At 37.0% G+C, this 13,667-nt stretch overlaps 1 protein-coding gene across 1 annotated transcript in view; it reads left to right on the forward strand.

Moving 5' to 3' along the window:
• The window catches only part of RASGRP1 (RAS guanyl releasing protein 1), a 37,953-nt gene extending 24,633 nt beyond the window's left edge, over positions 1–13,320 (forward strand). The window contains exons 9-17 of the mRNA XM_059849800.1: positions 1,645–1,920; positions 3,109–3,189; positions 3,826–3,930; positions 4,922–5,031; positions 5,679–5,823; positions 6,514–6,550; positions 7,132–7,278; positions 8,497–8,870; positions 10,229–13,320. Coding sequence (XP_059705783.1) covers positions 1,645–1,920; positions 3,109–3,189; positions 3,826–3,930; positions 4,922–5,031; positions 5,679–5,823; positions 6,514–6,550; positions 7,132–7,278; positions 8,497–8,870; positions 10,229–10,363 — 1,410 coding nt within the window. The 3' untranslated portion in view covers positions 10,364–13,320. The remainder of the gene's footprint in view (positions 1–1,644; positions 1,921–3,108; positions 3,190–3,825; positions 3,931–4,921; positions 5,032–5,678; positions 5,824–6,513; positions 6,551–7,131; positions 7,279–8,496; positions 8,871–10,228) is intronic.
• The last annotated feature ends 347 nt before the right edge of the window (positions 13,321–13,667 follow it).

Here is a 13,667-nt window from a genome sequence, read left to right on the forward strand (position 1 = left end):
TTTTTTTGTCATTTCACACACCAAAAGTAACCTTACTTCTTTGGATAAGATGGAAAGACAGAACAAAAATTTCTTTTGTTTGGAAGGGTTTTTATTTATTATTTTATTTCTACATCACCAGTTAGTCCTACACTTCTTGCAACCCCACCTTTCTTCAAGACTTGTATAGATTCTGTAAGGTTTCTCCTTTAGTCTCAGATGTCATGAGCTGCATTTTCATTTACATGCACTTGTACAGAATAATATTCAGACATGAAAACAAAGAATTGGATCCTAGAACACTTGAAAACCAAACTATTGTCTTCTGTAGTAATATTGATCATCCTTAGTCTGTAAAATGCTAGCACAGAGCTCTGCACTTTGGAAGGACTGATTTTGTTCATCTGATCTTTCCATTTGGCAGGTTTTATTTAATTTAGACTTGAAAAATTTAGCCCTAATGCCCACATAGTGTGGTGGACTGTTAGGAATCTGTTTTAATTTTCAGTTAAATTCTTGTGAAATACCAATGAAAGCTATTAAAAAGGGAAGGAAGGCATATTTTTTAGCAATTCTTCTTAGGCATTCATGTGGCTTAAGAGACTTCTTAAGAGAATAAGATACTTTCTTCTTTTTGGGCCTGAAAGAGTCCATGAAGGTATCGAATGAGCCTGTTTTGATCACAGTATGATCAACCTAAATGAACAGTGCATACCTGGAGTAAAGACCTGAAGTGTGACCTCCCAGTGGAAATGATTACAGCTATCATAATCTATAAAATCAGTTAGAAAACTTATTTTAGAGACATGTTTTTCAAATTTTGTCATTTTAAGGTCTGCATGTGTGCGCATCGTTTAAATAACTTTGTTTCAAGAAATTGTATACAGGTGCTAAAAGAAAGCGGGTAATAAAAGTCTGGTAATTAGTGACTTGAAAACACACTTTGAGGCTTAACTACTTTAAACAGTTTGTAAAGGTTACAAGTGGAGAACTTTGGCAGGAATTTCCCAGAGAAAACATTAGTCCATTGATTTTATTATGTTAATGATTTCAACTTTGTACCTGTATAATTTTAAACAAGGGAAATGTTTATACTGGTAGACTGAAGATTGTTTTGGCCTTTATAAAAAACCCAAGATACTGTTTCTAATTAATTTCCATGGGAAAAATTTTCTTAAAAAGACAGGTATGTCACCTTGAACCATAGCATGACTTCTGATCACATCGTGATGGGGTCATGGTACAGCACAGGGTTTCACTGCCAGGACCTCTTCAGCAATTCCATCTGAAAATGCATTCCACCTACGAATGTGAAGATGGCTGCTCTTATGAATGTCAGAGAGCTTGTGCTATGCTTACACATTGACGGCATTCAGATCCCCCTGATTTGAGAAAATCATATTTCTTTTCATTTGACTAAATGGGGAGTGTAAGGAGACCAGCATTATAGATTAGACTATATATTAAACCTCTATAATTACATATTCATACCTAATTTATGGGTATAGGAAATCTAGAATACCTAGATTTCATTCGACGTTTTAAAATTTTTTTCAAGAGTCGTGAGTAAATTCCTTAACAATAACATGGGAAGTTCTTGTGCTGTATGACAAAAACAGAAACGGTAACCAATGCTGATTTTTTTTGTTTTCTTTTTATTTTTAGGTGTTTAATGAAATGACAGAATTGCTTTCATCTTACAGAAATTATGATAGTTACCGACGTGCCTATAATGAGTGCAGTAACTTTAAGATCCCAATCCTTGGGGTCCACCTGAAAGACTTGATATCCCTTTATGAGGGCATGCCAGACTACTTGGAGGACAAAAAGATTAATGTGTACAAACTATATTCTCTGTATAACCACATAGATGAGCTGATACAACTCCAGGAAATGCCTCTTCCCCTGGAGGCTAATATGGACCTTGTTCATTTGCTTACAGTAAGTGTGTTAGAAAAGATAAATATATCCAATTAAAAATGTCATATACCTATCAAATAACTAAATAGAGGATTCCATTAATTAACTAATTATGAATACATACAATTGTAATATTTTTTCCCCAATTGGGAAATGTACAGGAATAGAAGAGAAGAAACTGGTGATGATTTATGTGGCAGCAAGGGTGGAGGTGCCAGTTCAGCAGCAGGCTTCAAATTATTTCTATAAGGGAAGGAAATGTTTGTTTCTACTTCACTGTATTACTCCCTATACTTTCAGTAAGGAAGATTCCTTGTATTGAAAAAGAAAGCACACAAAAGTTCAATCCCTCAAGATACAGCATTTCTAGTCAAGTGTCTTCTGACACTTAAGAAACTGTCTGACATAAACATTAGTCAAATGTAGTTGATGTATTTCACTCCCAGTCCTATCTAGTCAATGCCATGCTATTAAAAAAATTGATCCTACCTAGGACATTGTTAAAACTAGTTTTGGCTTCTCCTAGTAAGTTAAAATACTACCCTCTATTAAAAGAGCAAATCTTCCTTTCTTATTTATACTCAGTTTTGTTTGGCCTTAACAAGTATCTCATCTTGGAAAAACCAGATAGTCTGCTTCCACTTTCTGGTTACCAGCCCTGTTTCAGGAAAAAGCTAATCGATAAAAATGGTAATGTGCCTGAGGTTATTTGTTCTGTCTGGGAGCACCCTCGTGTAAGATTAAGCACACATGCCCAGAGCCTGAAATACAGCTATGTGAAATGTTGAACTTCTTACTTCTTTCTCCTATTAGTTTTAAATGTTTTGTTTGAAATTATTCTAAGTACTTTTTCTTCTAAATAATGTTTTATAAAAACGGCTATTACAAATATGTAGAAGTTAGGTCATAATTTCATGCAGGTATATATAACAGGATATAAATGAGAAGAAATACTTCATTTCAATGCAGGAGCTTCTGAACTCCCAATACTCCCTGTTACAGATTTCCCAATAATGGCAATAACAGTCTGTAATGTAGAATTGGACATATTTCAAATCACTGTGAGCACCTGTGCAGCTCAAGTTCCTTTTTTCCTAGGTGTAATCTAAATTAAAAAATAATGCACCAAAAAATATGAGTACAATCCAGCAGCAAGTTTATAAAGTAGTAGTGACTGTTCTGGGATTAAACTAATGTGTTTGTTTTCAGCTGTCCCTTGATCTTTACTACACAGAAGATGAAATTTATGAACTTTCGTATGCACGAGAGCCACGAAGTCACCGAGCTGCTGTAAGGGCCTTTACAGATTCTTTACAAAAGCAGGGCTTTTATGAGTGACTGTAATTTAAAACCAGGATTTTTTTAAAAGAAAATTTTATCTCTTGCATTCAATTTATTATTTTATTTTGTTATATGATTAACTGAAAACATTTTAGCTTTGTAGACTGAAATGAAATCTATTAAAGCACAAATGATGAAGTTTAAAGTGAAATATATGGCAGAGTTGACACCATATCAGGTTTTATAATATGAACACAAAGACAAATGAAGTTGCTGTGTAGAGACATGACATCAGTCTTAATCTTGGCAGTTTATACTGTTTTATTCAAATGGAGAATTTTTATATGATTCAAATGATGAAATCCATGAGTGTTATGTGGTAGTTTTGTTCCTGTTTTATTAATATGGAAAAGATGGTGATTTTACAGGGCTGTCAGTGAACTGTGACGATTTAGGGAATGACTGCTCATTTGAACAATTCAAGGAAGAGCTTAACCACCATGTAATTACCAAAAGAGTGATGTTGGGTCCAACAGGTCATTTCTGCAGTCTTGTGTCACACAGTCCACTGTCACAAATGGAAGAAGTGTAATACTGAAAATCTTTCCATGTGGTATTAATGAAGTTCCTTTCAATTTTTTTAAGCCTATGACACCTTCCAAACCACCAGTAGTTGCAGACTGGGCCTCAGGAGTGGCCCCAAAACCTGATCCAAAAACCATCAGCAAACACGTTCAGAGGATGGTAGATGTAAGTAAGGTTGGCCAGTGCACCTCATATTATTGTAAATCCTTACAGCCTTTATCTCAGGGTTTGAGAAAATATGGGGATGGGACTTCTGTCCTCACAAACAGATACTTTTGCCTACCTGTAAATAGCAGCAGCAGCCATGGGGCACGGATGGAAGTTCCTTCAGTGGGTAAAGGGCCAGCAGGAGGTGTGAATGCTGGTTTGTGTACTTGCAGAGGCACTCTTTCAGGGAGCCAGGGAGTCCATTTCTACCAGGGCCTCCAACATCATGTTACTGATGCAGTCTGACAGGAGGCCTCTCAGTGGCTTTGTTACACGCAACAATTGCTTTTTCTTTTTCTTTTTTCTTTAGCCCCTGCTTTATGGGAAACCACTAAGTAAAGTGATTCCAAAACTGATGGAGGTAGAGATGTAAAGAGTTCATCTTTGCTTGCCTGCTTCATCTCTTTTCCTTCTAAGCATATCTTATATTGAGGCATCCTTTGATACATGCTGTTTTGGAATCTATTTTAAAATTTGTTCTGGGTTTGCTCCTTGGCTTGTGGCCAGTGACAAACAGTAATACATTCCATGAGTGGAAATAGGTGTCTGCCTGACAATTCTGTCCTATAACTGATTTTCTCATAACACTGACCCAATAAAATAAGCTAGGCAGCTACACTGATTTGGCTACAGAAACCACTATTGAGAGCATTAGTACAAGTTGTATATGTGAGCCTGGACACAGTGGTCTTAAAGCAGAAGTAAAAAACAGCTGTCATTGCGTTGTGAAGCTTTTAGTCCAGCCTATGTGGACTTACCTATGTTTTGCTGCAAACCGAGAAATCATAATGCTTTTTTAGTCTCCAGCAAAAAACACAATTAGATTGTTGCACTGTTTAATAGACACTGGGAGAAGATGGGAGATGAAATCCATAAATAATGTGGAGGCTTTTTAAAGTGGTAATTCAGACCATCCTCATTGTAAACTATTTGCTGTTACCTTGCACAGTCTGTCTTCAAAAATTATGACCATGATCAGGACGGATACATTTCCCAGGAAGAATTTGAAAAGATTGCTGCCAGTTTCCCATTCTCGTTTTGTGTAATGGCTAAGGACTGGTGAGTACCTGCTTACCAACTTTGTAGCATCTGTCTTGGGAGAGATTAAGCAGGTTTTGTGTTTAAATTGTACGTTACCATTAGGCTGTTAAAAGCATCCTTTTCAGGCACAGACAGAAGTGAAAACATAACTGACAAAAGCATCTTCTAAATGTGTTGTGAAGGACATCTTCATTGGCCTTATAGCAGTGGTATCCAAGCTCATTTAGAAGGAAAAATAGACAATGGAAAAATAAACATTTTTCAAATTATATCCAGTATATACTGCTAAAGAATTTTCCTATGATAAAGATGTCCCTTAAAAATAGAGAGTTGAAAAATGTATATTTTGATAAAATCAGGTATATTTTTCTTAACATATTAGAGCATGGGAAAATACAGTAGTGATTTCTCAGAGGTTTAGTATGAAGTAGTTTTGAGGTTGCATCACATATGCAGATATTCCATTTATCCTGTCCGTCTGCAGTTTAAATGTGTAGACAAGCTTCTGTATATCTTGGAAGCCATTGCAAGATTACTGAGATCACTTTAGTTTTTTGTGTATTAAGCTATTGCTATTATAAAACGTGAAGAAAAAGATGTTTAAGTCTCCTTATGCATTTAATGAAATCTGTGTCTCACAAACAACTTTTCTGGTTTATTTCCAGGGAAGGTCTGATTAGCAGGGATGAAATAACAGCTTACTTTATGAGGGCTAGCTCAATCTATTCCAAATTAGGACTTGGCTTTTCTCACAACTTCCAAGAGACCACTTACTTAAGGCCCACTTTCTGCGACAACTGTGCTGGATTTGTAAGCTTACTTTTTAGTAAATTATGTTAACTTTCTTTGGAATTATGCCTTTTTTATCTCATAATTGCCTTGTGTCATATACAGAAATGGATCTATATAAAACATCAGGGAACACCAGACTTCTGCCTCTGTAGATGTTTAAGGTACCCTTTACTCCCCTCTTGGCAGTGCCAGTATGTTCAAACATGGTTCATACTTTGTGGGGTTTGGTTATGTCACCAAAAACAGTCTCAGGCAAGACTTCCAAATGCAGAGCCTTCCCCTCCTTGGGGCTGCTAGAATTCATGTCCTGATACAGACATGACATGCCTCTGCCTGAGGCACAGAAGGTTTAATAAAACTGTTATAAATTCCTACCAATCTTCCATTCAGCTGAGATCATACAAGAGTGCTGAGACAGAAGAATTCTCCATCTACTCCAGCTCCACAGCTTCTTGAGGAACTGCCACATCTGCTGATGTAGTCAGTAGATTAGCTCAAGATATTTTGTCATTGACACATAAAATATTCTATTCACCTTATGCTTAAGGGGTAAATAGTTCTATTTTGACATTATGATTAGAAGTGAAGGAAAACAAGATATTCTGCAAGTGCTCAGATATTAGAAAAGAGTAGAGCTTTTAATCTGGGGGTAGCAAACATGCAGAGAAATATATTAATACGTAGGCTTTTTCTTTGTTTGAATTTCAGCTGTGGGGAGTCATTAAACAAGGATACAGATGCAAAGGTAAAGTACTTTATACTTTGTTAATTTTAATCCATAATTGATAGGGAATGACAAAAACCTGTGATCATGCTGAGATTCATGGCTGTATCTATGGTCCCATTTAATCTGACCTCCCAGGGAGGACAAGACTGATTCTAGAATAGTATGACAGATACAAGAAATGAAGAGAATGAAGGAACTTGTAACTGACAGCTCTAATGCTTTGCAAGACATGACTTAATTCAGAGGGTTTGGGAACAGACCCTTGGACACAAACATCACCATTCTGTGAATATTGTGCAGCACATTCCTAACACCTGTTTTACAGTTTTCTTCCTCATACAGGTATCAGCTTTCTCTGCAGCTCCTACAGTCAGAGCACTTATGTGGCTGAATGGTGCCATTTTGTACTTTCATAATGAAAAGGAGTTTTAGGCATGTACAGCAAAGGGATGTTGTTTTACAGATGTATGTTGTTACAGGTAATGCACGTGGAGAGCACCAGAGAAGGCTTCCTGCTTCCCAGGAGGGCAGTAGTGTCAGAGCTACCTTAGATGCTACACCAGAGCCACTGAATCATGTAAATGTTGTTTTCTTTACAGATTGTGGGATGAACTGTCACAAGCAATGCAAAGACCTGGTTGTGATAGAGTGCAAGAGAAGACCCAAAATTTCAGTTGCAGACAACAGCCCAACATCTGCTCTTGCATCAAGCCTCTGCCCAGTAGGAGTTAAAGAGCAATTCCATGGTGAGAAAATATCAAAATATGTAGATAATCTTTCCTTTCTTTGCTCCCTTTTCTTTTAAAGCTGTTGTATAGCATCCTTTTAGGTTTTGTAAGTTAACTGCAATGTTTTATCTACATAGAAGCTAGAAAGAGATGTATATTAGCTTGTATCAAGTAACACCATTCCTGCTCCAGACTAAGGATGGACTCCCTTTCCTGGAGATCTCTAGTCACACTACACAATGTATGGTGCACAAATTCCACCAAATAATGAGTAAATCTTCTGCCAGACTCTCATGAGAACTAGATGCCATATGACATGAAGAGCTAACAGGCTTCCTTAACTCTCTCACCTTGTGACAAGCAAGTCTTTCTTTTTAGCAGGTTGTAACATTGACTACTGCAGTGTTACAATTCTGACTCAAATTTTAATGTGGAGTTCATAAAGCCAGTTTTCCTATGTATCTTTGTGCTAGGAGAGCCAACAGCTAATTGTCTTTATTTTTTCCACTTCAGTAGCTGAATCTCTAATTCCTATCTATCTGTCCATCTTCCACAGAATTGGAAATGAAAAATCTACACCTCTTTGTTCTTTTCTCCTTATATCAAACAAACTGTATAAAATTTTTTTACTGTGTAGGCTTCCAAAGAAGGTATGTTGTCCTTGAAAAACACCAGGCTACTTCTGTTTTTATTTTGATTTTGATGTTCCAACTCTTTGCATATCCACTTTTTTTTGAATTTCTTTCCTGTTCTTTGCCTGTATTTAATGTTCTTCAAATCTGCTTCCTGCCCCTTTGATTATCAATCTTTTGTGGTATATTTAAGACTCATACTGCTGGATTCCACCTTAGGCTTCCTGTTAGCATATATGTAGAGCTCAATGCAGCCCATTTCTCTTGATACTATGTGCATCTCTGTGATTGTGTCTGAAATGACTGCAGCACTATGTACTAACCACCTCTTACCCATATCAGAGTTTTTCTCAAGCTAACCTTGATGCCACTCCTGTTTTCTTCTTACTGATCCATATTTGTGTTACTGAGACAGGGCTAAGAGTTGTTTCAAGGGACACAACATTGAGAAACTTCTAATGGCACCTGTTTTGGAGAGCAATGAATGTAAAAGTCAGTAAGGAATAAATGCTTTATTTATTAAAATCATGTTTAATTACTGTGCCTCCTGTTTCTCCTTTTCTCGGAGAAGATCTTGCCTCAATTTACCATATATATTTTAAAGGACAAGAAGAAGGATCATTCACCTTTCCTAATGGAGAAGTAATGGAGCACAGTGAAGACAGCAAGGATCGAACCATTATGCTCATGGGCTCCTCAGCTCAGAAAATCTCAGTGAGACTGAAACCAGCTGTGATTCATAAAAGTACACAGACTGATCCTGTACTGCTGGCTGGTGAAGTATCTCGTAAGCGGAGAGAGAAGAAAGAACACAGGATGCCAGAAAATCCTTATCTCCAGGCAGCTCCAGCATCCACGTTTCCAAGCCCAATTCTAGGCCGCCGAAAGGCATTTGTTAAATGGGAAAACAAGGACTCCAGCCAGAAAATGAAGGAGGAGCATCACAGCTGTAAACCTTCCTACCAGGAACTTGAGCAGGTACATACATGATGGAACAAATTCTGTTTTACACAACAGTACGGTCAAGTGGTTGATGTGTGGGGGAGTGGCTGGGTGGAAGGGTGTCACTTTACTCCAGTGGTTGCCAATTTAATTGCAATTAAACAATCCATGAATGGCATCATAAAATCTTAGCCACTTTAACCTCCAGCAATGCTTCATTTAAATGATAATTTTTAGTGCTAGTATAGGGCTTTGAAGACGTTCACACTGATCCCTGTCTGTTCTAGAATGTGAACATAATCCAATCACTCAGGACAGAATGTTACTCCATAAAATGAAGAACATAATTCTGAATTTCTTCCTGATTTTGGTGGCCTCTGCTCCCCCCAAGTGACAGGATATATGGGGCTGAGAGGGTAGGGAGCTCTGCTTTTGTTCAACTGACAAGTGTAAGGACCACCAAGAAATTTTGCTGTGGACAGGATACTTTCTGCTAGATTTCACCTGCATCAGCCCCGTTGTGTCTCAGCTTACTCTAAAGTGTTCTGGCAAAATAGCTATTCATAACACTGTGTCACCTCCAACATGAGGCCCAGATTCAGGCTTGTACAAACTCCTCTCCAGACAGATTAGAGAGACAATTACAATTCCAAAGGTGCAACTAATGGACGATGGATCCAGCTACAATTACGAGGAACAAAGACTTATTTTCATACTTTTTACTCAATATTTATCACTATTCTGTGATGACCACAGGACCACAGTCTAATCTTTGAATGATGACTATAACTTTGAAAGTATCCCATGGTGCTGATAAAGTGAACTCATGTTTTATCAAAGATGAGTGGTTTATTAAGACCAAGATTAAGACAATCTTCTAGTACAAACCACTTCCCTTTCAATCAAGAGTATATTCAATACAACAAGGATGTGAAGCATGGATGTGACTTGTAACAACGTATTCTTTAAAATGTCCCATTCATGTGAGCCCTGTAATTTACACTTGCCCTTGCTCCCTCCTTCTGACCTCAATTACTAAACACCAGATGATGTTATGAATTAATGGCTTCTGCTACATCAATTTGTGCAGCAGTAGAGTGGTAAAGTGTGACCTGTGTTGTTGTTTCCCCAGACTACTGTTGTTGTGAGAGGTGCACTGGAGGGTGGATAAGTGCAGGTTGTGGACAAGAGTCAGATACCAGCTGGTGGAAAGTTGTCAGAGTATACAAAAAGGGTAGAGCAGGGACTGTAGAAATATTCAGATAAGTTACTGGTTCTGATGAGAGCTACACCAATTTATTTTTATGGCAGTCAACCTAAATATACAACCAGGCAGTCCTCAAACAATTGCACTATAAAATACAATTCTCTATTTTTTTTTCTTGTTTGTTTAGGAAAGGAATATTCTAAAGGCAGACAATGAAGGTTTAAAGATCCAGCTGGAACAGGCACACAAAACAATTGAATCTCTCACAGTCCAGAAAAGAAACCATGTAGCTGACAGTCTGCAACACAGAGACTGTTCCTAGCAGATGAGAGGAAAATCTCCTATGGAATGGAAGAATGTAAGACTGAAAGAGGGGCTGTGATAAAGCTGCTTACCAAGTGAACTGGAGAGAGAATCTGAAGGATATTAAGCAGAAATGTTCTCTTTACCCAACACATTTCCCTTTTAAACATGCACTCCCAAATGTATAAAATAATTTTGACCTTGTCAGGTAGTATAGCATTATCTGTGCAATGAAAATAGTATCTTCTGGGTTTGCTTTTAAAAGGAGTGAGAGTGTTGCTGAAGTCTCTGTTCAAGTTGAAGACCATATTGATTTTGGAGCGACTTACTTGGCTGCCACAGCACACCTTACTGTACAAATGTTCTGACAAAGTAGATATTCATAAGACTGGGTCACCTCAAATTTGGCCCAAACTCAGTTTTATAGAAACAAATGTGTGATAAAGCTGAGTAAGTAAAACTGTAGAAAAACTACATTAAGAAAAACAATTCCTTCTTGGAGCTGAAACCAATTAAAAACATGAAGTGAATGGTCACATTTAATTCCAATAATTAACAAGAAAATTAAAGTAGCTAAGCTAATGATATTTGACTGATCCATACACTTTAAGATAAACTGACAATTTTTTTTAAACATCTTTCAGAGCTTTAGAAGTTGTGCTGCTCAAACACGTACCTTTATTAAAGTAACAGAAGTGAGACTGTAGAGACTTGACATTGAATACTGCTTCCATGCCATGACTTGGAAGATTTAATTCCCCTTATTTGGCTTAAGGAGTAACTTGTTGTCCACATACAATAGATATGGGACAAGAATGATTATATTTCTCTCATGTCAAAGTAGATGCCATTGTTGAGCAGAATCTTTAGAGCCATATTATGAAGGAAACTGTACAGTAATCCCTGTGCAATAGCTACTGTATTTCAGAGCTCCTAACAAGATTTCTCCATTTTCTCTCTCCTGGATTTCACATGCACTTTACATTAAGAGTCAAGATGAGTGTGCTCCTATGTCTGTAAATTTTGTATAGTAAAAGGTGCGAGGGAGGTAACTAAAAGACTCAAAGTGTATATATTTTTAAATAAAAGCCTTTCAAGTTACTGATAAATCTACTTGTCAAAATAGCCGATTTGAAAATTCCATTTGCATTCCAAGAGAATCTGTACACTTAGAGTTGTGTGTTTGTCATCACACATACAAACATCATAAACAAAGTCCACTTAATGCTCAACACTTCTAAGTTTCCAGTTGCATTATAGGTTGAAATTTAGTCAATGACAATAGCATCTGTGCTTTGTGTTCAAAGTGGCATAAATATACATTCCATCCACAATTTACAGTCATTATCAGGTATATGAATGCTTTATTTATAAAAGTTAATTTGAAAGTACTTGCCAGTTTAGTGATTCAAAATTGCTTGGGAATTGGATTGTACTTGCAACTCCACGTATCAGTAAAAACAAGTGGAGAGAAAGGGTAGTGATAGTAGATTTTCTGTAACATTACTGTAAATAACTGAAATGCTTAGGAAAAAAATAGCTCTGAAGACTGTGCAGCTTTTCAAACTCATACACTAAACCTGAATTATTAACAAGTAACATGGAATTGCACTTTGGTCAGTGAAGCAATCAGAATGGCTGTCAGGTCATGCCTGCAAACTTGGTTCGCCCATTTTCTGTGAGCTTCTTGATTTTGTCCTCTTCAGGGAACTACAGCAAGGTGTATTTCTAATAGGCATTTAACAAGTAAAAGTCTTTTTCTAAAACTATTAAACAAGATAAAAGTTGAATATATTTTCACTTACTTAAAAAATACCTCAGAGGAGCAGCTAAGAGTCATAAATCTTGTACAGCCAAGGTAGGTGCTCACTGGTGGTCTAAACTCTGGATTTGAATAGAGTTTGTGTATATACATATATTTTATTATGATGGAATTTGGAGAGCATGAACAAAACCTTGTAGTTAAAAGGAAAATTCCCTAATATCAGCAGCTGGCCCAAAGGCTACTGAATAACTAGGTACTTAATACTCCAAAGTGAGTTATGACCACAGATTTGTACAGTCCTAAGTGCTAACTTAATGTTTCTTTGTGAAGTTTGCTTGTTCAATTTGCAAGATTTAAAAGTGATCTGTTTGCAGGAATGTCTTACAGAACAAGTGTGCAGTGTTTCATGTGTGCTGAAAACTTCCTGCTTCAAAGAAGTCAGTTGATACCTGGGTAACTTCAGAGCTCTCTAAGTACCTTCAGGTTCTCTGTTTGCCCAAAGCCCCTAACAGTTACCTCCTTCCTCCCCACCCAACCCTCCCCCTACCCTTTTTTTCTTTCTTTCTCTCTAAAGTGCTGTTAGTCCCTTCTTTTCCCTTTCTTTTTCCTGCATGAAAGACTTAACAGTGGAACCTGACTGTAGGGAAACTGTTAAAACTGACAATGCTACCCCGAAAAAATCATTTGCCTTTGTGTTAATCTTCAAGCTGCTTTATGTTAGGAAAAAGACACATGTATAAGGGCTGTGTAGAAGTCATGTTACCAAACAGCGATACTGAAATTTACCTTGTCATGGCTAAGTCAAATGGAAACCCTCACCTCTTCCTTCTCTAGGTCCAGCTCTACTTATAAGAAGGCAGAAAGAACAAGCACCATTCCCCATTTATTTTTAAGCATGAATTCTGATTGTTTAAAGATAAAAGTAAATAGATTGAGTAGTATCATAATTAACAAGGCAGGCCTACTGTTTACATTCAGGTTAAATACAGTTGCTTTTAGATTAGCTCATATATGTTTTGGAAATACCTTTTTGTTCTAGCAGCATCTGTTATTTTGTTGTAACTGATCTCTGTGGCAATTTGAAAAAGTTTAATGCTGTCTGAGAAGATTGAAAAAGTGTACAGATTGTAAAGATTTTACATAAATTGTAAGATTTTGGTTTAATATTTATAATAGAAAAATATTAAAATTGCATTTCCTGCCGCCTCTGATTTTGTGTCTCAGAGAAATCTATACAACCTATACTCATCTTCCTTGACTGTTATCTGAGACCCTTCTGCAGCATTAACCTAGTACCAGTGTCTTAGACCAGCTTCACCTTCTCTGAGCCTTGGAATGGTGCCTGGGAAAACTTAGGAAGCTCGGTATTTGCAGATTATTTGTTGAGTATTTTAGTGGCTGACACAGTAAAAACACTGTGTTGTTACTCACTGTTCCAAGTATTACAAAGCACCTGTCTTTAGTATCATATTCTCTCACTTCTCTTAAGAATACTAATTTGGAAAAGATTTCACAGCACAGTAGCCAAGTTTAAACAAGGCTTGTGTCTGCTACTGCT

The sequence above is a fragment of the Haemorhous mexicanus genome, chromosome 6 (genome assembly GCF_027477595.1).
Source record: "Haemorhous mexicanus isolate bHaeMex1 chromosome 6, bHaeMex1.pri, whole genome shotgun sequence".
In the NCBI taxonomy this organism is placed as follows: Eukaryota; Metazoa; Chordata; class Aves; order Passeriformes; family Fringillidae; genus Haemorhous; species Haemorhous mexicanus.